This window comes from Struthio camelus, chromosome 4, assembly GCF_040807025.1.
Source record: "Struthio camelus isolate bStrCam1 chromosome 4, bStrCam1.hap1, whole genome shotgun sequence".
Lineage (NCBI taxonomy): Eukaryota > Metazoa > Chordata > Aves > Struthioniformes > Struthionidae > Struthio > Struthio camelus.
The window spans coordinates 15,457,137-15,481,501 of NC_090945.1; the positions used below are offsets into that span (position 1 = coordinate 15,457,137).

Consider the following 24,365-nt stretch of genomic DNA (forward strand, 5'->3'; position numbering starts at 1 on the left):
GCAGTGCTGTAGCTGATACCTACTATTATTTATGTTGCGTAAGTGCAATGGACATGAGATGCGTTAGAGTTGCATGATATTGCCTTAGCGCAGACATGCACACTAGCAGTCATCCAAGCATCTAGGTCAGTTGTGGCCTCTTGCTTTGTGTGTTTTTAGCTTCGTAGTAAACCTTGAGATTGAATCCTCTCTCTGCTGCTGCAATATTCATTACAAATGATTGTTGTTCATACCTCCATAGTAACTTGCGCTGTACACATCTGAGACCAGACATAGCTTAAAATAGAGGGCAGAGTAACAAGTCAAGCAACAATTTTCTTAATTTGTTGTTTGAGAACAAATGGAAATGTGTTAACCTAATGGATTCCGGGTAAGACTTGGGTTGGGTTGTAGCTTGTCTTCCTTAAATATTGCTTTCTAAAAGTTGTTGCAACAATTTTGGCTGGGTGTTGCAGAACGTGTTTTTTTTTAAAATGGTGATTCCTAAGCAAATGTAACGCTCACCCAGGATGAACTCTTGGCCTTGGCCACGATGGCAAAGAATCGTGGTGGTCAGCATAAGTCTAGTCTGTGCGAATCAGTTCATACTTGCAAGAGAATCTGTAATCATTGCGTTCAGTTACGATGGGCTGAAAATCCAAAGCTATGCTCAGATGCACCCTTACTTACACAAACAGCAGATGCCCAACTGCTCAGAGAGAGCCTTCACTCATTCAAGCAGTTCTTCTTGCTCTATGAAATTCTGCACAGATGGGCTGCTGAATCAAGCCTGTGGAGGGTAATATGTAAATATTTGCTATCAAGCCATTAAGTCAGTGAAGCCTCGTAAAATTTTGACTCCCAACATGTTACTTTTTTTTTAATTTTTTTTTTTTTTGGAAGTTCTTTGGACGGCGAGAGAAGCCCCGAAAGGAGGTCAATATTTGTTCACACTTATTTAGGATATCAATAAATGTCATTTCAGTTTTGAAAATGATGCCATTATATCTTCATGTTGCTGACTGAGTTCGTTCCATGTTAAAACCAGTTTAAAAATACTGACCGAACGTCTAAAACTAAGCATCTGACTTACTAAGACTTTAGCTATCTGGCTGTCCAATCTGCTGCTTATACCCAAAGCAATAAAACCAGCTTTTGCTAGCGACAGAAGTTATTTGGATAGGTTTGGAGTTTGCTCTGTGCGTATAATGGATAAATAAAGCTTGGGCACTTGGGCACAGTGGTGGCAGACCCATTCAATAGCAGAGAGAATATTTGTTGAAAGGATAATTTTGTAGCATTGGAACAGGACTCTGCCTGCTTTATGTTGCAAAGTTGTCTAATTTATTATGACAAACAAAAGGCAATGTATTCATTCAACGTATTTTGAAGATTTTTGTTTGAAATAAGCTCTGCAATACCAGTATCCTATCTGTTAGTATATTGGGGAAATACATTCAGAAGCTGCTTCGTAAAATTTGGCTGAACAGGACTGAAGTCAGCCCCTTCATTAAAGCCTTATGCAAGTACGTCATACTTGGTGCCAGACCTGTTTTAATTTGCCACTGCCACATCCTAGTATGAAAGCTCAGGGAAAAGCCGTAGTTTGAGCTGTAGATGCTCACTGCAACCCTGTGCAAAAACTGTGTGCCAGTCATCACTACGACTGTGATCATTTCTTTCTGTTGGAAACATTTAAATTAGGGTATGATTGAATGAATACTCTTAGAATTGTAAATCAAACTTAACATAAACTGTGAGTTCCAGGGGAAAAAAATTTTTCTTTAAAAACAAGCTTATAGACACAACCTCACAACCTCTAGGATTCCATGAAAAATATTCTACGTTCCTCAGCATTTAAAAACAAAAGAAAGTTTGCTTCTGGTGAACTTATGTCCAAGGTCATCTCTCACGGGAAATAGAGTCTGGGGAGATCATCCAGCTGCAGGTCAGAGGTTGCTGAACTGCAAATTACCAAGGTAACATCTACAAAGGCGAGCAAATTGTGCCCTGAAAGTGTTTTTCCCGACCTGGCATGTGTTGGAAAGGGGGCTTTGCCCTCTCTCTGTGAGAAGAAAGGAGGACCACATGAGTGAAAATGGGAGCTGGAAGAATTAACACTCGTTGCAGCAAAGCTCTGTTAAGCAAGGTGAAACAAAGTAGCAACAGCTAAGCTTAAGTTTTGACCTCATCCTGGTAGCAGACCTGGCAGGATAAAATACCCCGGAGACACCATGAAGTCCTCTTCCCAGTTGTGCGTCTGTCTTATTAAGGAAATGAGAATCATAATTGGATCTGATACAACACCTCTATTTTAAACAATAAAAGATATTCCTGGAAATCCCAGTGAAAGTGCAGCCTGAGACCAGTCGCAAGGAGAAATATGTCTTTACTGATTTAAAGCCTCTATAAGCGAAGTGGTGGTGCCACCGTGTCTGGCTCCCTGCCTGTAGCGCTAGTGATGAATGGGCAAGGGAACGACTGGAGGAGTGATGGGGTTTGATGTGTGCACACAGTCTCCACGCCTCAGATTTCACCGCCGGTTTTACCGAGATAGCCTTAACGTTGTGAGCTGGAGGGACCCAGGGAGGGAGGAGAACCTCCCCCCCCCTTTACTACGCCGACTTCGCCCGTGAACCTGCTGCGTGGCATTTTCAATGCATGCGTCAGCCCAGCCCCACAAGTGGCCAAGCGAGCTGAAGAAATGGTGAGAGTAGAGGGCAAATCACAGGAAAGCAACCAAAAGGCTGCTTGATATCAGTGAAGAGCCCCCTTTTGTCCCCATCCCCCCCTTCCTCTACTGGTCGCAACGACGGACCCCTGCACCCATCACCGCTTTCTTACAACACACAGTTGTCCTCTGCTCTTTGCTGGGCTTTGCTCTTAGCCATGAGCCAAGGGATGCAAAAAAGCTTCCTGAAATTGCTGCTGGCTTGTTTTGTGCCCGCCCTGCACAGCTAGCTAATATATTGCTCACTGCTGCCGCCTCAGCAGCAACTGCTTACTCTCATAACCCCACTGCTTGGCATGTTGCGTTGCCAAGTAGCATAACACTAAAAATCACAGCACCGCCTTGAACTTCTTAAGAACGGAGTATCTGGATCACACCAGCCGGTCCCGCCCCAGGCGTAACCGCAGAGCCCGCAAGGCAGCGAGCAAGCGGACTCCAAGGCTGAGCTGCCCTGTCCCTCTGCCTTGCCCAACAAGTGATCCCACCTGCTTCAAGTGGTGCTGGGGAAGGGAAGTTTGTCCTGCTGCTCTATGGGGAATAGCCTGCTCTGTAGGAGAACTGGTCACCAGCAGCACCGGTCTGGCTCCGTTCAGCAGAATAAAAAGACGTTGCAAATATAGGAATGGGATCTTTCTTTTTTTTTTTTTTTTTGGTTAACCATGTACCAGCTGGTTTATGAAGTCCTCAGATGAGCCAATGAGCCAGCAAATGAAATTCTGCCAAAACACTTTGAAAACGCAGGAAGTATTTGAAAGGTGAGACAATAGCTCACTTATCATGAGTATCGCCTCTCATCGTACATAGCCAAATTAAATATGAAAGCAGGCGGAAGTTATTCTCCTCTTTTGCGAGAGCCCGTTGCAGGCCCATGATGTGCAGGGTGAATCATTAATAAAGCTACGTTTGCTGACTTCAGTAGCGTGGGGGAGATAAGCTCCCGAGGCAGTATAGTCAGCAGCGTTACTGTGGTCTGCGTGAGCCGTTCCCAACTCCGAGACCACACACAATCCTCCGTGTCTCGCGTGCTTTCTTCACGCTTGCGTCACGTAATTGCCTTTGGGTACTGAAGAACGTTGACGTTTTGGTGTGTGATGCATTTGGATGAAGTCTTCTGATCTTTAAGAGCTCCACAGCGCTTTCAAAGTGCCTCTGGGAAAGTCAGCCATGTTTGTTTAGTTGTCTGAATTGGAGAAGCCCACTGGAAATGTTGGGCACGGTGTTTGAGTCATTTAAAATGATCATAGTCTGGCTAACATTTTGACACCTTGATCATCCATCGCCCAGACTGACATGCACACACGAGCAGCATGAACAGTCTCGGTGCATTAGGAGTGCTGGTAGTGCAACACTTTGGGCGCAGATCCGCTGACTTCCATTGCTTTGCTCTCTGGCACACACAGATATAAACAATATCCGAATTACTCCCTCTGCATCTGACATGAGCATTCATTATTCCTGAGTACAAAGGCTTTTATACTCAACTTTCATCGTGATTTATTCTGTGAAGTGGGAGAACTTGCGCTATGGGTAAATTTCCAGGCTCTCCCAAGTATAAAATGCGCCGGTATGGTCTGCATGCTCTATTTATCCTCTCCTCGGCTGATGGGCTGCGACATCTTAAAACTGTTAGAAACCACACATTTTAGAGGGGAATGACCGGCAGACACAGACTGCTTATAAACCATGAAATAGAGCCTTCACCCTCCCGAACAGCCGTCCCCTTCACCAGCGAGGTCTGATTCCCCAGCGGGCTCTCGGTTTCGGCTCACAGCACACCCAGAGCGACAGGCCGGGGCGAAACCGGCCGCTCCGGTGTTTTCCTGATCGACGTCGTGCCAGGGTCGCCTTTCAAAGGCGCTGGCCATGTCTTGAATGTTTACATTGTTAATGCTCCGGGAGCAGGTAATGGCAGGTTAAAACATGACCAGCGTGATCAAAAGGTGCAGTGGTAGGTAATCTCTGTTTGGGGTGGGAAGGGGACGGAAAGAAAGAGTTGGGGGCAAAAAGAGATGGAGAAACTGGAGCTTTAAAAGAAAAGCACCTGACAGTAAACCAAGAGTCCCGGAGGAATCGCCTTGTCTCGTTACCCTTGCAAATCTGCAGCATAATAGCGCTGGTGCAGGATGCGTCGATAAGGATGGATTTCTGGCGTTTTACGATGTGTTCGGCATTAGCGTGGAGGACGCGAGGCAGTGAGGCCGGGAGCCTGATTTGCGTCACAGCAGAGAACAACTCGGGGAGGGTGGTGTGTGTGCCTGCCGAAATGCCCTCACGTTGAGACTTTGTTTTTCAAGAACAGTGCAGGATCTCTCTCTGTTTTTCAGCAGAGAAGTATGCCTGAGGGTCAAACTCACCGAGTGGGTAGAGAGTACAAATGTACAGATTATGGTTACGAGTTAAAACAGAATGTTGCTCTTCCATGCAAAGACTGACTGAAACGTTTTAATCGTTTTTATGCAATGGCGTTTCCCACCGGTCATTTTGCATTTATCATCTTCAAACTGTTTGAAGGAGTACCTGCTGCAGGGATATTTTTGGCCATCTGTGTAGGACTTACTGGTGCCCAGGGCTGCTACAGAGCGAATGGAGAAAAAAATTCCTGCTTAAATGTTTAAAACAGAATCAGAAAGATGGATAATTTTACCTTCAGTGGTCTGCTTTCTCGAGGGTTAGATGCGCTGCTGTGTCTTCCCTGCTAGGATAAATGCAGTTACTCTTTTTTTTTTTTTTTTATTATTAGCTGTTTAACAGGATTCTAGTTCATAAAGGGGACTTAAGATAGAGGCAGTAATTTTTATATGTCCCACCTGAGCACATAGGCTAAGACGCAGAACTGTAGGTCCTGGTTTGCTTTCCCTAACTGAGTCTTTCAATCAGAGCCAAACAGAATTGCACATCCAGGCAAAGGTCCCAATGTTACTAAAGGGAATTTTTGCCCCAGTAAGGTCTGCACAATGAAATAGGCCATATTGCATGATGCCAGTTTTGCCCTGGCCACTGAAGGTCCAAGAAGAAACGCACAAAATGACTATTTAAGCCAGGGATACTGTATACACTATTTTAGTAGAAAATAAAAGAAACGATGCTTTTGCTCAGTGCACTTTTTAAGACGCGTCTGTCTTTTGATGCCAGCCTGGTACCACCTCCCTGTCCAAATTTTCCAACTTCATTCCCTCTGCCTTTGTTTCTTTTTTAAACTCCAGACTTTGCGGAAGGAAACATTCACCATAAGGCCTTGCTGATCTCCGTGACCGTTTGCAGTATCCTTCTGGTGCTTATCATCATATTCTGCTACTTCAGGTAAATAAGGAATATTTTGCCAGCCTGTTAACGTTCTTCCTACTATTGATCTTTTTATAGACTTAAGAATTTTAAAATCTTTTCAAAGAGGAAAATTAAAAAATAAAAAGCGAACTGTGATTTTACTGTGGAAAAAAATGCATATTTTGTTCATGTTAGTCATAACTATACCTGTGTGATGTATTTCATGCCGTATCTTTTGCCTAGCATCCTAAAAAGCCTTTCAGGTAGAAGCACAGCTTTTTCTTTACTGAAGCTGAAAAAAAGGCACAGGGTGGAGTTCGTGTAGGGCAAATAAACGTCTTTATATGGTGAAGAAGTGATCCCCCAAAAGAGGGGGGGGTGCAGAAGTGTAAGTAAATATGGCTAGAATGTTATCATAATCTGCAGACATTATACCTAAATAATTCTTCACATTTTTTAAATAGTCCCGGATCCCATTATCTCACTTCCTTTTGCTCCTAAAAGACCCATTGCATTCAGTGAAATAAAATAGGGTATTTACACTATCCGTTTTAAACATGTTTGACTTCCTGAAAAGAAAACCCCACTCCTTTTGCTGTGCAAACATACACCAGATTGCAGTCCTGGAGTTTTGTGGTCCAGAGTGCAAGAGTTTGGATGCTGAGAAGAGTTTACTGAAAACAAAGCTGAAAATAATGGTTAGCAAGTCCAGCATATTTGGTTAAATAATTTCACCGTTAAATCTAATTTCACTTTCCTATGACCGGGCAGGTACAAACGGCAGGAGACACGGCCACGATACAGCATCGGGCTGGAGCAGGACGAGACCTATATCCCGCCAGGGGAGTCCCTGAAGGATTTGATCGAGCAGTCTCAGAGCTCCGGCAGCGGCTCCGGGCTCCCTCTCCTGGTAAGAGACAAATATTATTTTAATGCAAGTTTAAAAGGCAAAGGAGAGCACTGGGAGGAGAAAAAAAGGATACCTGAGAAATGAGACTTGTATTTGAAAATACAAATTGCTTTAGGGTTTTCTTCCCCAGCAATGGCAAGGCTTTAAGCTGGAAAACAATTAAGAACTGGAGACTTTTATTTCACGTAGACAAAGTGAAAAAAAGCTTAGCTTTTTTACCTCAGCTCAGTTCTTAGCTCAGATATCATAGGATAAGTACTTAGCTCAGATATCATAGCATAAATTCAGATTAATAGACCTCACACCAGGCTTTACCCCACTGTAAAGGACAGCGTCTGGCCTGCAGTCCCATTTTCATGCTTTTTATGTACAACACACAATAGCGTTTCAAACACTGACACACAGTCTTTATATAGAAGGAACTGTAATTTATCAAACCTGGAACCTTTTTATGTGTGGACTTCACTTTGCATTCAAAAGTCAAGAGCAAATTATTTTCCTTGTACTGTGGTAATCTCAGAGGTTAAAGGCATGGGAAGGGAGTGTAGTTTATCATTATTTCTGAACCGACTCCAAGACGACTGAAACCCCTGAGCTCACATACTGAAAAGGCAGAAGTTTTATATTCTGCAGCAAAACACTTCTGTTCACCGGAGTTTTAATTTTTTGAGGCTCGCCATTGCTTCTTAGCACTGAAGAAAAAACAGACTACTTAATTAAAATATTGCCCCTGAAAAAATGAATTTGATTTCGTTTTCATTTTTCAGAGACTGTGTGTCCCTTCCGACAACTAAACCTGGATGTTTGTAGTGATCCTATATACAGTAGATGTTGTCCAGTTTCCAAATACTAGGTACTATCTGCTTATTCCTTCAAGTCACGTCTTTCCCATGCTAAAGATGAAATAAAATGGGAAATTTTATAATTCCTCAAGATGAGGCAAAAAGTTGAGCAACTGGCTAAAATCTGACTGAACTGAACTCGTTTTGGCAAGAGTAAGCGCTCAGGTTCTCATTTAACTGAAGTGCTTTTTTAAATCCAGTTTTCTAACAATAGACATAGCCACTGAGGAGGAGAAGACAAGCTGAAGAGCGGGCTTTGCGCCTGGGTCTGAGCGTGGGAATTCCACAGCCGTTCTTATCTGCTGGGAGAAAGTTTGTCAGTTAGAATAACCTCCCATGCCGACATCCCTGCAGCGGCCATGGAAAAGGAGGGATCGCGTCTGTGAGTGAAGACCGTTCCTAATGAGAGCTTCCAATTTATTTAATCACGAGGGGCTCTTTTTTTTTTTTTTTGTTTGCTGCGTAACACATAAGACACCATAGTAATTCGGACAAACGCAAGAAACTTGAGTCTTTTTATGTGCGTCTTTTATGCTGCTAATTAACTACTGCAAAGGTTGCGATGGGATGCCAACTCTTCTTCCAGTCCTCCTGTTTGCTCTGCCAGGCCTGGAGACTTTGCAGCCACTGGACCTGGTGGTGTTCCTGGAGGCATTTTTTTCTGCTCTTTGCCTAGGAAAATGGATGCGTTTTTCCCTAGATGTTTACTTTAAACAGTCATTTGCTCTGGAAGACAAGAAAAAGTGAGAGCTATAATGAATCTTGCACATAGTAATAAATGTTTGCTGCATTTCCCAGAGAGCTACCACATCTGCAGGCCCGCAAGAAATGCATGGTTTGGTACCTGTGGGCCCATGCCGGAAACGAGTGTATCGCAAAGCGCCCAGAAGAAAGTGTTCTAGCCTTTATTGTGGAAGAGTTTTAACCATCATTACTTCTTATTCAAAGAGTGAAACATTCAAAGTTATTATATCAGGAAAATAAGCTGCAAATTTATTACAAAATGTCAATTTATGATAAACTGTCATGTCTTTCTTTTGTGCAGAACATTTATTTTAATGGTTAGATATTACACCAAAAAACAAACATTAACCACGATGTTATCAATACCTTGACGTTCAACAGGCATTTTTTCTCTCGAGCTGCTTGCACCCCTGACAGAAAAGTTTGCTGCAGGTTAAATGCTGCCAATCAAATTTAAAACGAAAAAAAAATATAGTAAATTGCAAATAAAGGCTCTGAGCCAACAAAGTGGGGCGCGCAATGCAATCTGTGCAGGCAAGCAGAACCCCGTTGGCCTTGACAGAGCAAGAAGTACATGCAAAGCTAATGCCCCGGCGACTGCACGTGCAAACTCAGGGAAGGAGGTTACCTGTTGGGGGCACAAAGGAGAGAGTGGTATGAAGTTTGCTGAATTGCAGAGTGCGGCCCCTGCCTTTTTGCAGGGTTTTTTTCATTCTTCTTCCAATGAATTTTGCTTTGCAATGGGCTGCATCCCAGAGATAGCCAGCAAATACTCTGAAAAAAATACTAAAGTGAAAAACGGTTTGTTTGTCTGAAGTTTCTCTGCATTAGACAGATTTGGCTGAAAAACAGAATGCAGAAGTAGAAATAGTTGGTAAGTGGGTTGATTCCAGACAGGGAGGGGAAACAAAGGGCCATGCAACTTCACCTGGCTGGTCACAGAGCTCAAGCAGCAAAATACAAATTTGGAAAGAAATCAAAAAAGCACTCACTGTGAATAATTCACACGGACTCATCATTCAGCATGCTTATAAAATCAGTTCATCCAACAATTTTGATGAACGAATATGCTTTAAAAAACGTAATCAGTTTATCAGCCCCCCGCCCCCCAAAGGGCTAAATTCCTTAAAATAAAATAAATTATTCATAGTAAATCATTTGACCAGTTCTAGCAAGAGGAAACCAGGTTAAGGCCCTTCACATAGTATTCTGCCGCCTGAAAACCCATAACAGAAATGTGTTTTTCATTTTCTTAATGTAATTTAATAAGGAACTTTTCATCATTAAGTATTGTAATTTCATGTACTTTATGATGCCATTACATATATTTACACAAATTAAGTTATTTGATATAACTGCATTATTGTTCAGGATGCATTTTTAAAATGGGCAAAATAGAAAGCAACAATGCTAAAATTACATTACCAAATGTTAAAGCAAAATTCCAATGTAATATAACAATTGTTCAATCACTATATGAGAGTATAAAGGAGAATAAATCGGTTTTAAAAATTAAGGCTAATCTCTGTTCTTGGCTTTCACTGATGTTAATAAAAAATAATGGCACTGAAGCCGCCATCTTGGAAGTCTCCTAATATATTGCAGGGCTGAAAAAATAGGATCCTGTTTAAATGAAAACAAACATAAAGGCTGGAACTTCTGAAATAGTTTTACATAAATGCCTATGGATATTATTCTTCTTTAAATTGCTAATATGAAAACCTGTAATTTATTTACAAAATAAAAGATAATAGATCTTATCTGAACATGCATTCATACTTCAGGGGGATTGTGGCCATCATGCTCTGCGTTACTGGCCTGTACTTTCCACCGCTAGAGATTATAAGTAAACCTAATTTTCACTGGACCTCCAAGAGACAATGAGGGAAGCAAATGCTTTTAAAATCCAATTTTGATTGTCTATTTTAGTCAGCCACAGTTGCAAAAATACTTGCGATTACATGAAACACGTTTGGTTCCATAGGGATTCGGTGCAGACTCGCTGCAGTAAGCTCCTTGAGAGTTGTGTATGCGTGGTGGCAAAACCTAGAGACCTTAAATTTGCACAAGTTTGGACTTTACCAACAGCCTGGGCCAAATTAAAAGTTGTTAGTCAGAGATGAAAGTGTATTACAGCCTATGAAGTTATTTTCTTCAAAAATCTTGTAAAAACCTACAAGACCAAAAATCGTTAGCTGTGGGTCGAACTGGCAAGACTGAAGCAGAAGAAGGTGACATTTTAACATCTTGTTTTACTAGGGTGAGGTTGAGTCAACCGTGAACGGTAGCGGGTTGTGTTGCAGCATCTGCTTTGATTTTTTCTTCTGTGAACTTTTAGAAGTATGTCATCTGCCAACATGCCCCAGTCCTATGGGACTGTGTTAGTCTGCATTTGCCCAAGAATTTTCGTGGTCATAAAAGTTTATTAAATGTAGACTCGTTCAGTCTTCTACGTGCAGCCCATCATCCTTATAAAGGGTGGGTATCTCTGCAGTGCTGCTGGTTACGTTGGTCTTCTGATACAGCTGCACAGAGGCTTTGATACAGTCACTAGAAAACAGCAATTTAAAGCTACTCTTCCATATCTTTGGGAAAAATGTCATTTCTTACTGTTATTACTAAATAACGAGGTTTATTAAAATTGATGTAGGTCCTAAAGCCTTTCTGACTCCTAAGGCTAAGGTTCCTAAAGCCAAATTTATATATTGAAATTACGAGGGACAGGATTTTCAAAGAGCTAGAAGGAAATAGGAAGCTGCTTTCAATAGTTTTGCTGGTTCTGGAGCACTGACTGCTTTGGAGCACAGACTGTTCTGAGTCTCAGCCTTGAGATCAAAGGTGTTGGATATGTAACAACGTTCCTGTTTTAAATAAAAGGACCTCGTCCTTTAAAAGCCGAATGGGGTTGTGGGTGGCCAGGAATATTTTCTATCAAAGCTTTTCCAGCAAAAAGCAAGAATTTCCACAAAATGGGAAAATTTTCCACAGGAAAATAAAAATTTTAAGATTAATAGTCAAAAGTTTTATTCGCACTGACTAATTTCCTCTCTTGAGTTGCCATGGTGCATTTTGGAAATGTCTAGAAAGGCGTCTTTGCATTGCCAGCAGTGACCTCGCTGGCTGTGTATTCCGCGGGAGGTGGGGAGCTTCCGTGCCGTGAAGCTTTGCAGAAATCCGTTTTGCAAAGTCTGCGCATTCCCGTTTTCGCCAGGATTCTTGTGCAGAAAGGAGAGGAAGCAGGACCAAGACGAACGCAGAAAATTTCTGCCGAGCAAGTTCTAACTGCGTGTCTTGGGATTTTTGCAGGTTCAAAGGACCATAGCAAAACAGATTCAGATGGTAAAGCAGATTGGAAAAGGCCGCTATGGAGAGGTTTGGATGGGAAAGTGGCGTGGAGAAAAGGTAGCTGTAAAAGTGTTTTTCACCACGGAGGAGGCCAGCTGGTTCAGAGAAACAGAAATCTACCAAACTGTCCTGATGAGGCATGAAAATATTCTCGGTGAGTGGAATTAAAGATTTTTAAATATTTGATCCTTAAGTTTAATTTGCTGTTTGTTGTTGTCCGACGTCCTCTTGCGTGTTTTGTTACCCACCGTGCTCCACAATTAGCCATGCCATACCTTACAAAAATAAGATGTTTTAAGGATTCCTGTGCAGTAAAGAGTAACTGGCTTTGGAGGCTGTTGCAGCCAGCGCACTTCTAATTCTGCCGCCTGTCGTTGAGCACACGGGCTTTCGTAAATACACGAAAGGCTAAAGTTGAGGCTGGTAAATTAATGCACAGCTTTTACAGAGCTTTCCAGACAATCTTTTTAACCTGTTTGCTTGCCTATGCCTCGGCCAGCACGAGAAGGGAGGATCTCGTGATGAGGCTGAGCTTTCCCAAGGGCCAGGGAGGGATAGAAAGCCCTGGCAAACTTCACTGTGGGCTGTCCTGAAAACAGACCTTTTGCCTCACGCAGCAGAAGTCCTCATTTCATGAGGTGGTGACCTTAGCATAGCTGCATGGAAGGATGATAAAAGCGACTGAACAAAGCGTGAAAACAAAACCTCTGATGCAGCTGACAGTTCAGCGCACTGAGGCATCCGAGAGAGCCGTGAGAAGTATTAATTGGAAAATCTTTACTTTTGGGCAGGATTCATTGCTGCAGACATTAAAGGTACAGGATCTTGGACCCAGCTGTATCTCATCACCGACTATCATGAGAATGGCTCACTCTATGATTATCTGAAATCCACTACCTTGGACACGAAAGCCATGCTAAAGCTGGCCTACTCCTCGGTGAGCGGCTTGTGCCACCTGCACACGGAGATCTTCAGCACTCAAGGCAAACCGGCTATTGCCCACCGGGACCTAAAAAGTAAGAATATTCTGGTGAAAAAGAACGGAACCTGCTGTATAGCAGATTTGGGCTTGGCTGTTAAATTTATTAGGTGAGTAGATCTAAGTAGACCGAACGGAAGCTGATAAATGAGACACTGGTTATGTTGTTTCCTGAGTGCGTGTGCTCGTGTGAGTAAGCACGTGCAATGTATGTGCACACCTTTCATGCTGTGCTCACGCGTGTTTGAGATGGGGCTCCCTCCGGAGGTGAGCACGTCACATAAACGCATCGTGCAGGTGTATAAATGGTTGCTCTGTAATAATTGTCAACATTAGTTGCATTTGCATAAACGTTTCAGTTTTCATCAGGTCTGTTCTGTATCAGCCTGAATATTATTACCGCGTGCTAAAAGGACGTAGCACTGACAGGTGAAATCATGTCAATAAACTTGTCACTGAAGCTTTCGGCTTGTCTAATCTCTAAATAATTCACTCACAACTTGTACGGAATAATATTCATCACTTGCACATGCTAGAAACTGGGATTTATTGAAAAGCACCCCACTTGTGTTGTATTTTGTTTCATTTCCTACAAATCACATTGCCAAGGGACAGATTTGATTTTTGAAATGGCTTTTAAATTTGATTTTTAAAAATGGTTATGTGTTTACACAACTGAGAAGGAGCAGACAGGTAGGACTGGCGCACTCCTGGGATTCATGAAGAAGTCATTGCTGTCTGAGAGCTGTTTGCTCTGTCTGAAAGGAGTTTGAGTTCTCAGGTCTGTTCCTGCTGGAGATGTATGTTACGAACCCTGTGATTTTTCTGAGCACAGAAACGTGGCCCCATAGAGTGAAGGTTTCAGTCTCAGAGGTCGGCTTTGAAAACGTGGGTTCCCTTAAGCATAACAAAAAACTATTCTGTACAAGATCTTGAACTGAAATTACTCAGAGTGAAAGTAAGGACAGTTTTATATGCCCTTCTCACCGTTGACTCCTCTATCAGGTTTCTGGGTGAGGCTTTTCCTTTATGAACCAGACCTTCCTCTGGGAGATGAGGAAGAAATAATTTTACTTTGGGGAAGAGAAACAACTTGGAAACATGCCTTTCGCTGTAAAAGTTTCAGGGAAGGCAATTTACACTTTCCAGGTACATTTTGCCTGGCAAATGCACAGTAACACACTTTTTAGGCATGACCTGAGAAAAACTAGAAACTACTTGAAGAAGGTCTCTATATATGTATATATATATATGAAATATGTGTGTGTGTGTGTGTGTGTGTGTGTGCATATGTGTATATTTATATTTATATATATATGCACACATGCATATGTGTATATATATATATTTCGTAATCCAATTGGAATTCACAGCACACACTCAGCTTTTCTCAGACAGAATCCCTCCTTACACAATGGCCAGGAACAGAAAAAAGTAGGTGAAAGAGATGTGATCTGCTGAAAAATAATGAGTTTAATAAAATTCTCTGCCTGCCTTATTTTTTTAGAAATACTGCAAGTCAGTGCAGGTCACTGGACTTATGTCATGTTTTTGTGGGTATGCACAAACGCACCAGCATACGTATGTTAAATGACAGTGAATGTGACAAGCTTTTCCCTCTGCTTGTTGGTCATTTCTGTAATGATAGGTGAACAAAATTATATAAGAAGTTGTGTGATTATTCTGTAAGATTTTGTTATAACTATCATATTTAAAATATTTACGTTTTGAAGGTGCGGAAAGGGAAACAGGCCTTTTTAAGCAAACCACAGTTTATGCCGTATCTTAAACCTCTAAAAACACTAAAATTGATGCAGCAGACTCTCAGTTAATGAAGACAAAATAAACAGCTGTGTTTTTAGTGAGCATTTGTTTCCTGTTAGCTATACGTTGTCTCCTGTGGTCTGTGTGTGTGACATGTGACACATGTGGTTAGATCTTTTGCACGCTTACGTCTGGCTGTTTTTACATCTTGGCATGGAAAGGTTGGGAGAGGTCAGGCATAACGCATATGCACAAAAATTAGGCAGACCCTTTTTGCTTGCAGGTCTGATTTGGTAGGGTTAAATGATACTCCCGAGCTATGTAGTCTCCTCCATTAATTGTTAAGACGAAAGCATTAGGTGGCGGAGTATGTTAAGAAAATAACATTTAATGAAGAGTTGATTGTTATCACCAGCATTAGTCTAGTTTAATGGTAATGAAATCTCCCAAATGCAGCATCCCTGTTGAGTCTTATCTCCATCGCGGTTGTGCATTTGAATGCTTAATATTGCCTGAGGCAAGTAAGCCTTTTAGGAAGGGTCGGCGGCTCACGCTAAGAGGCTTTCCCTATAAGAATTGTGCCATTAAGATCATGCATTACTTATGACCTTGTTCCAGCCTGGATGTGGTTTGAATTTACTACTGCTCCCATCTAAATTGCTTTCTTTTCGAGCTACTTTATTGCATGTGTGATGCCTTCTTTTTTTTTTTTTGTGTCTTGTAGCGATACGAACGAGGTAGACATTCCTCCAAATACGCGTGTGGGAACAAAACGCTATATGCCTCCCGAGGTGCTGGATGAAAGCTTGAATAGGAATCACTTTCAGTCGTACATCATGGCTGATATGTACAGTTTTGGGCTCATTCTTTGGGAGATAGCAAGGAGATGTGTGTCTGGAGGTAAATGGCAAATACACTTTTTTGATGGCAGTGACATGGCTTTTAATTGTTTCAGCAAACGCAGTTTATAACCCAAATCTTCCATTCCATCCTTTCCTCTGGGTAAGCGTTTTCACTGCAGTAAACACATGTGGATAAACCATGCAGGTAACTCTTCGTTTCTGTTTTCTGGTGAACTTTACAGCATCAGTCAGTGCTATTTTAACAGCAGAGATTTCTAGTGTATTTTAATGGCCTGTTTTGGGGGCTGTCGGGGTCTACATTGAAGGGGAGATAAGGGGCTCATCTAGGGGCTTTTTCAGATGGCTACACGTTTTGGCTGGACTGGGGACATTCAGCTATGGTAGCAGAAAGAAAATAGTGATTTTTTCTTGTTGTTGTTAAACGTAAGGCAAACAGTTTGGGGGTATTCTGTGCCACTACTTAAAATAAGTAATCTAGTTACAAGACAAGTAGAAAAAAGCAGGGAAAATGGCACTTACTACATCACTGTCTTACTAGTAACGTGCTTCTTTCTGGTATCAAGCGTTCAAGTGGTGGAGAGGGCAGTGATGAAGAGATCCAGCCAGCTGCAGGGTTGGGGTCTAGCTCTATTCCTATGCACAGGCTCTATGTACTCCACACGCAGAGCTCAGTGCAGTGCAAAAACGATGGGTGTTATTACCTCTGTTTTGCCACTGGGCAAACTTAGATGCAGAGAAATGATTTGGCAGTGGTTGCGTACCACGTTGGTGCTGAGAAAGAGCAGAATGCGTCTCTTGGGTCTGTGCTGCGTTCACCAGTCCAGACTTTTAAAGCCTGCAGTACTGTGCTCTGTGCCTGCCCTGGAAGAGCTGAATTTCATTCAAGAGCACTGTGATTCCTGTGTTTGCAATTTTTAATGTTGCATTTATATATTATGTATTACATATATGACACATTAATATTATAGTATATTGTATAATATATTGCAGTGGTTCTCTGTAAAATCTGTAATACCACCTTCATCATCACGATCACTGCTGGTGCAGAAAGGGTGAGGGTCCGTCTGTGCTAGGTGCGCACGCCCTGCCTCGCGGCGGAAAACAGGAATGGCGAGCGAGGAGAGCGTGCGCTCACTCTACAGTGAGGCAGAAAGCCAGGTTTTCTTTCCGCAGTGTGTGCATGAAACTCGCCCAGTAAAGGCCACGTTTAAATGAGAATTGGGGCCAGAGGAAATGTTTTATGGTCGAACTGCTATAAAGAAAAGAGGAGAAGAAAAAGAGGAGAAGACGACAGTGGCACATGTCTTCTGCAAGCGAGACACAACTTGTTGTTGGGTTTTTTTCCCAGGAATAGTCGAAGAATACCAGCTGCCCTACCATGACCTGGTGCCCAGCGACCCCTCGTACGAGGACATGCGGGAGATCGTGTGCATCAAGAGGCTACGCCCGTCATTTCCCAACAGATGGAGCAGCGATGAGGTATCGCCCCTTTCCAAATGAAGCCTGTGCTTTACTACCTAAATTGGCTTAAGGCCCAAATTTGCAGTATTTTTGATCAGAGCGAGCGAGTGAGATATTGACCTAATTCTGTATCATTTTACGTCTGGAGGAGTGAGTGGCTAGCCAAAACTGTTAACGCTTTTTGGAAGAGAATTTAACTTACACTTAGTACCCAGCAGCAGCTTCAGCGTGTACCAATGTATATAGGCCATAATTCCCAGCTTCTTTTTTTTTTTTTTAAAAAAAAAGCTTCTTTAAAGGCTTTTAAAAAAAAAAAAAGAAGCAAATTTTTTCTACCTCTGTAAAATGAAGTAAGTGTCCAGCTTTTCTGTGATCAGACTTAGAAATGGTATTTTTACCATGATAGCACATTAACCTGAGCACATGATGTCAAGTTTCACTGTTAGGGTATTACGGACATAGAGTAATAGTGAGCACCGTGCCCAGGCAGCAAAAATAAAGCACTTATTGTTCACCTCTTTCCATCTTTTAGGAAATGGTACTCATGTGCCTTTTTGCATTTTAACAGCACGGCCTGCAGATGTGGCCTTTCAGAAGAGATGTAGGATCAAGAAAACGCTTTCCAAAGTAAAATTTGGTTGTTTGAGGGGTGGGGGAGAATCTGAACTCTTTCCATTGAGAATGTATAATGAAGCAAAGTTGCGCTTTAGGAATCAGAGATGAATAGTGGATGCACAACAGGCAAACTTGCCGTGCTATGGAGAAGTCATTAATCATGCTAATTGGTACCGTATAATGCTGTAATGTCTTTTGCAATAGCAGAAGACAGCTGTCATTTGGGAATGGCAGTGCTTAGATGAATATTCTGCAGTTAGATAAAAGACTTGCAATATGTGAGTTGTAGGCAATGTGGGAATGCCAGGCAAAAATAAAACCACCTCCCCGGGAGACTTGAGGACCTGCATTAACAGCCACTGTAGGAAGGATCTAACCACATCTTGCCTGTCCTGCCCCTAATCAAAACCTGCTGAGGCTTCGAGGAGGTGGAAACACACAGGAGGAAGCGCTGTTCATGTAGATGCCTGGAAAGGCTTTTGCGCAGGGGCACAAGGCTCATATGGTGTGGCAGCACCCGTAGTGAGGACTGAGGAGACTTGCTGAAATAACTACTCTTCATAAATTGATTAGCCCAGTCGGTAATCCCATTTCGGGGCTTATGGCAGCGAGAGGCAAATTTACTAGTGCATAAAACCTTGTGTATCACCAACAGAAGTTTATAGAAATCCATCTTAATCTGGAAGGTATTAGGTTGATGGGGCACTGTGAATGGGTATTAGGCTTAATACCTTTCTGGGCCTCATGAAGAAGTGGTGGACAACGTGGAAGAGTTTGACAACGCTAGCCAGCACTTCTCAACTAAAACTCTCTCAGAGTCCTACTTTGAGAAGCCCTTGTAGCTTCACGGGCGCAGGCGAACTATTTCAAAACTTTTTTTTTTTTCCTATTGAATCAAGCAGATCTTCAGGCAGTGTGAAACCTTGGGCTAGCAGGGCACGCGGGCATGGTGGTTTACCTGACCTTTTTTTGTTCAGATGGCAGCAGTAGGCACAGAGCAGGAATACAGCATGCTGCTGCTGCCTTCCCAAGGCTGGAAAAGCTGTGTGTTCGTGTTGTGCCATAGCCCCGGGGCCTGGCTGCTGCTGGAGGAAGGCTAATTCCACTGAATTTCCGGCAAAGCGTTCTCTCTACAAAGCCATGTTTATAGTGGTCGTGCTAAGCAAAATTTGCTGCAAGGGTTTGGGGAAGGGCAGATAAGAAAAGTGCTTTTGTTGAGTTTACATATAGACTAGAAATATAGACTAGAAGTTGTCATAAATTTTAGAGTAATCACCACGTTTTGAGAGCTCTATTTAATATACAGGAGAAGGCTCTTGAAAAGCAGTAGAACCCAGAACGTCGGTCTTTTTCGGCCGCCGTTAGACAAGACCTTCTGCCTCTAGTTTCTCGATCTTGCCACCAGCAGCAGCCTTCTCTTGCCCTGCCCGGGTGCGACCTGCTTTTGCCTTTGCCCCCGCAGTGCCTCCGCCAGATGGGGAAGCTGATGATGGAGTGCTGGGCTCACAACCCCGCGTCCCGCCTCACAGCCCTGCGGGTCAAGAAGACGCTTGCCAAAATGTCAGAGTCACAGGACATTAAACTCTGATCCAGCAACAGGCAGCTCTTGCGAAAGCCCACCAAAACGGACTTTCTCTTGCAGTCAAGACGTCATGGAGAGGCATCAAAAGCCTTCCCTAAGAAGCACCTCGAATGCAGTCGTGTCTGACAGCTTTTGAGGAGAGTATCCTTTGCAAAATCAGCCAAATGTTGACATCCAAGTTTGGAGGAGGCTCGTCTGCCCTTGTTTACATGGGGAATACAGTTTTAGTAACTGGTTTAAGGTTATACGTGTTGCTTTCCATGAAAGCCACTTATTATTTTATTATTATTATTGTTATTATTATTATTTTGATTGTTTAAAAAGATACTGCTTTAAATTTTATGGAAATAAAACTTTTGGTTAGAAGTAAAAAAGATGTATATTGTTACATTAAAAAACTAGAAGAAACTATGCTGAAAAATGAAAGCAAAGTGACTTTTTCATTTATAGAGAGACTATTGCACTCCAGCATTAAAAAAAACGGAGCGAGAGGGAGAGAGAAAGTCTGTGAAGCTCAGAGAAACTGTAATAGAAGCCGCCTTAAAAGCCACCTGCCTACGGAGCCCACTTTCCGTGGCGCTGTGGATGTGAGTGGTTTTCACAATACAGCTCGAGCCCAATTAGAGCTGTTGCTATTAGAGCCGCGGGTTGCTGAGTCCCTGTAGGTGACCTGTCACGGGGGAGCTCATACTTCGTTTAAGATAATCAGAAGCCATAGAGCGAATATGGTTCAGCGTGACTTGCTTTCCTTTTTTTTTTTCCTCCCCCCCGAAGCACTTCATGTTTCTAGCTCTGTTAGGAAATCTCATGGACGTGCTGCTGGGATAATAAACCAGTGCCCCTTTTCTGAGTGCTTTTCTCCCCTCTGCCAAACAAAATATCTTGTCTGTGAGCAGAAAGGAGGGGAGCGAGTCCCCCGAAGTACACGTCTGGATCTTCTTACCAGCCTTGCGTTAATGAGAGGCACCACTGGTAAATGAAACTGCGCTGACCTACATACAAAACCGCCGGGTAAGAGAAAAGTTTGTTGTGAGGCAGAATTATTAACTTGTTCCTTCAGTTGTTTAGAAGTGGGATACCCGAGTACAACAAGAGTTTGAAAAAAAAAATCCACGTTCCCTTTTCAGATGAAAGAAAAATGAAATGTTGGGATAGCGAAATAAAGACGCGCTTTAGGGCACTGCAGACCAAAATCTGGCCTTGGACTTTGGCCGCCTTATTGTTTTGGACGGCCTTGCAGCGGCCTCGAAGGCTGTGGGAGCCGTTGCACGGGGACAGGGCCTGCCGCCAGGTTGCAGGCTGCGTAGCGCCGCCGTTCCCGAGCCGAAGGGCCGTAGCGAGGAGAACGGCGATGCGGCACGGGCTTAGCTGCCTTTCTGCAGCCTCCCTTCCTGGGGACCTAGCAGCCGTCGCAATGTTAAAACTGTGGCAGGGGAAATGAGAGGTAACAGGAAGGCAAAGTCCCCCACGCGAGGCGTTTTCTTTGGGGAGGTTTCTGTTCTTTGTCAGCTTATGAAAGCCGAGCTGCATGAGAGTTACTGTTCTTACCTTTATTTTGTTTTGTTTTGTTTTTCTGCCTGCCTCTGTCCTGTTTCTCTAGACAGCGTTCAGTTTAAGTTTGAAATAAGTTGTTACAAATGCTGCTTTGATTATAACAAGCCTATTTCGGAGTTGAAGTAATGGACGTGCTGCATTTATCCTCAGCATTTATGTAATGCTTCTTTTCCTCCTTTTTGGACAAAACTGATTTATTTGTGGTAGCTAGGTATATATAATTGGAGTTCAGCTTCAGAGCTCCCTGAAGGTATTTATAGTTTGAAAAATTGCAATTTTATACTTCCAAGCTAATAGAGAAAAATGTGAGGTTCAAGCGAACCAGCAAGACCTGCGTGATTGTAGGCGTTAAAAAGTTTAATCAGAGGGCTTTCATTAATTAGAGTGCTTTTTTTGCAGTTTCCCTGCCGGTACCCCAAGAATGCTAAGCAACACAAAAAGAAAATCTCTGAGACTTAATAGTACACTAAATCCTGGCCCCAGAGGGCAACTGGTGATTTCCATTGGCTTCAATAAGCAGCATGCTTGCATATGTGAGAGCAGAATTTGGTCCTCTTTTTAGGTGCCTTTACTTGAAAATGTCTGGCCCAAAGTAAGGAGAATAGCCCATCCTCTCTTCAGACTGTATCTTTCTGTCTTCTCAGTGAACTGAGTCGTGAGGTTTCTGCTGTAAATCATCCCTCTGAATGTGGTGGCCTCACTGACGATTAGAGAGCAGGGGTGAAAAGTGGGAAGAAACATCAGGAGTATCTAACATGCGCAAACGTAACATAGGAGGGGAAATGAATCCCTGATGACCTACCCGAGGGCTTTCGGTGTAGGTGGGAACTGTCGCGCTGAGATCCTACGTGGAGATTCCTTCGTTTTGCCTTTCGCCTCGTACGTTTTAGCTTGTGAGATAAACGTGGGTGGGAAATGCCCTGATTCGAGGCTGACGGCCAGATCCAGTCCTCTGCCCTGGCTCACCGGCGAGGGGCGCTCACGAAAACAGCAACGTGAAATTTCCTCTGCCCCTGCCCTCGCGCGGGCAGAGCTGTGCCACGATGAAGATGGAAAACCCAGTTTCATGCTCCCAGCTCGCCGCCTGCAGGTTTTCTGAACGAGTCCTGCTTTTTTGTTCCAAAAGGAAGGGATCTAAGATACTGGTTGATAGGTTATGTAATGTGTGTATGTTAAATGTTCAAGTTTATGTGTTTTTTATATATATATATAAATATATATATATAAGAATATATATATGTTCAGTTGGGAGTCTGGAATAACTCCAGTATGTGGAACAAGAGTAAACTATTATGGATGATAAAGCACTAAATAAAACATAATATTTATTTATGAAAATACATAAATGACAAATCACTGCAACAGTGCTATGTAGGAAAATAAATATATATATATGAGGAGACACACATCCAAGAAAACAAAGGGTCTGCAGTTATGGAACTAATTTCTGTCCATTTTCTCCCAAGACTAAAGGGGCCAGATTTTGCCCTCAAATCTCATACCTATTGTAATCAATGATACTGTTAAAGGAGGATTCCTCAGGGCAGAAGAATGGCCTAAGTGAAGCTTGCAAGACATTGGTTCTAGCACTGTGGCAGCTGCGTTACCAGATGAACGGTTAACTTTAGGCAACGCTCAAAATGTAATAATTGTAATGGTTCCAACATGTACAGTGAATTCCCGTTAGTACATGTATTTTTTATTTTGCCACCTGTACAGCCTTTTACTGTCACTTCCAGACTTCGGTAGTGTCGCAGTGCCTGTTGATGAGGACTTGGATGTCAGGGCTAAGAGCCTGGTGGCCTCTGTGCCAGCAGGTTCTGAAATACGATTTTCAAATGTAAAAACACTGAAGGAAGTTTAGTTTAATGACTTACTGGCATAGCTCAGATAGGTTGGGAGAAGGATTTAAAAAAACAAAAGGAAGAGAGATGCCATCTAGCAACTGCTATCCTGTCTCTAGCACAAACACAACTATTTCTTTTAAAGAAAAGGTTGACAATGTAAAGACTAAGAAACTAATTTGTGTTCTTTTTTGAGAACCAGTGCCTTATGAAACCTGTAAATACTGTAATTAGAAAAAATGGGGAACAAACTTGTTATGTTGTATTTGTTCAGATTGTATATGGCTGTTTTACTATTCCCCAAATAAAATTGTTTCCATCTCCCTGTGACAGAGATTACTTTTTAATTTCATTTACTCTTCACGTAAAAAAAGACGACTTCTGGGTTTCTTTTCACTGGTGAGACTATTTTGGCCATGCCTCATTTTTATGTATGGTTTTTAAAGATTTCTCCCTTTGAGCAAATAAATAAACTGTAAGATGTTGCATATGTTTCCAGTGACATTAAAAAAAAAAAATCATCACCTCCTTTCACAACTCAGTGAAGAGAGAAATAGTAATTAAAATACAAGTTATCATTTACAGAGCAGCCACTTGCATTTTACAGATGATTATGTAAATCTATAGAAATTTGGCATATGAATAATATTTTTGTGAGGCTCCTCTTCCCTTTTTTCCCCCAAATATTCACAAATTATGACTTCTATTTTTAATAGCACAACAGGCATAGGAATATGGCATATCTATGTACGGACAAAAACCTAGATTTTTCCAGCCCTGCGCCGCAGCAAAACAAAAGGAAGGCAACAGTAGGTAACATTCAGCTCAGCATTTGCTAACGGGTAGTTGTCTCGCTAGTTGTTTGCAGAGGCATGTGTAAACTACATCTGTTCAGCCCAATTTTGCCGGTAACCAGCACCCTGCAAACCACGTTACTTTGACCCGTGTATTCTTGTCATACTCAGCAGCAGATCCTGTCAGGTATTTTCAAGCAACATTTCCCAAGTCACTCGGTCGGGCCGTACGTGGGCTGGAAAGGACCGTGCTTGCTGAAGAACGTTTTACCCGCGTTTGTTACGTGGCATGTGGGACTGGCACGTCACCGCCGTTCAGTCCTGCCCTGCCCTTACCGCGCTGGGTCTGCCCGCAGCTCTCCGCAGCTCGCCGTGCCCCATAGTTTTCAGGCTGTTCCCCACCGCTCTGCTCTCTGTGTCTGTTCCTCCTATCTTTTCTTTTTTTCCTTAATTTTCTGTTGTTATGCTTCATGTCCCTTGAGATAGTCTCTTTTCATGTAGAAGCTCCAAGTCCTCTTTTATATATAAGCTACCTCTTCCTAGGTAGTTTTTATATATAAGCTACCTGTTCTTATACCACAGAAGATAATGGTAAGATAAAATGAAAGAAAAAAGAATAGTTCTCCCTCCACATTGCCAAAGGTCCAGTGGTTTTCAGATGGAGTAAACCTGTAGCTGGAACTTAGCCACAGCAATGTTTTCTGCTCAGCATGCTTCAGCAATGCCCAGTATTGCTTCTGGACACTGATTGCCTCAAATAACATGTCTCTGAAGATGTATCCACAGCTTGAACTTCTGGGCTCTACCAGTTTGAATATTGCCAAGCAGATCTCCACGGCCTTGGCTAGGCCCAAGCACGGTAAGCAAGCAGTGGCTGGCCACAAACCTGGTCCAGCCTCTATCCCAGAACCTTGGTTGACCGAACCATCCTCATTGTTATAGAACTGTCCTCCAAATGGGCACTACACTTGGCCTAAATCTGGTCACCTGTAGTCAAGGCTGCAAACGAGTAGGCTGACAGCTTCTCGCGCCAGCTCTTGTTGGAGCTCTCCACCCCCCCCACCCCCATTTGACCTGGTGAGAAAGGCACATGA

General features: G+C 42.7%; 1 protein-coding gene across 3 annotated transcripts in view; it reads left to right on the forward strand.

Moving 5' to 3' along the window:
• Nucleotides 1–20,166, forward strand: part of BMPR1B (bone morphogenetic protein receptor type 1B) — a 257,589-nt gene extending 237,423 nt beyond the window's left edge. For all 3 annotated transcript variants that reach the window (XM_068941585.1, XM_068941584.1, XM_068941586.1), the window contains 7 exons: nt 5,914–6,010; nt 6,746–6,884; nt 11,777–11,969; nt 12,607–12,904; nt 15,283–15,458; nt 16,770–16,900; nt 18,960–20,166. In XM_068941585.1, coding sequence (XP_068797686.1) covers nt 5,914–6,010; nt 6,746–6,884; nt 11,777–11,969; nt 12,607–12,904; nt 15,283–15,458; nt 16,770–16,900; nt 18,960–19,085 — 1,160 coding nt within the window. In that variant the 3' untranslated portion in view covers nt 19,086–20,166. The remainder of the gene's footprint in view (nt 1–5,913; nt 6,011–6,745; nt 6,885–11,776; nt 11,970–12,606; nt 12,905–15,282; nt 15,459–16,769; nt 16,901–18,959) is intronic.
• The last annotated feature ends 4,199 nt before the right edge of the window (nt 20,167–24,365 follow it).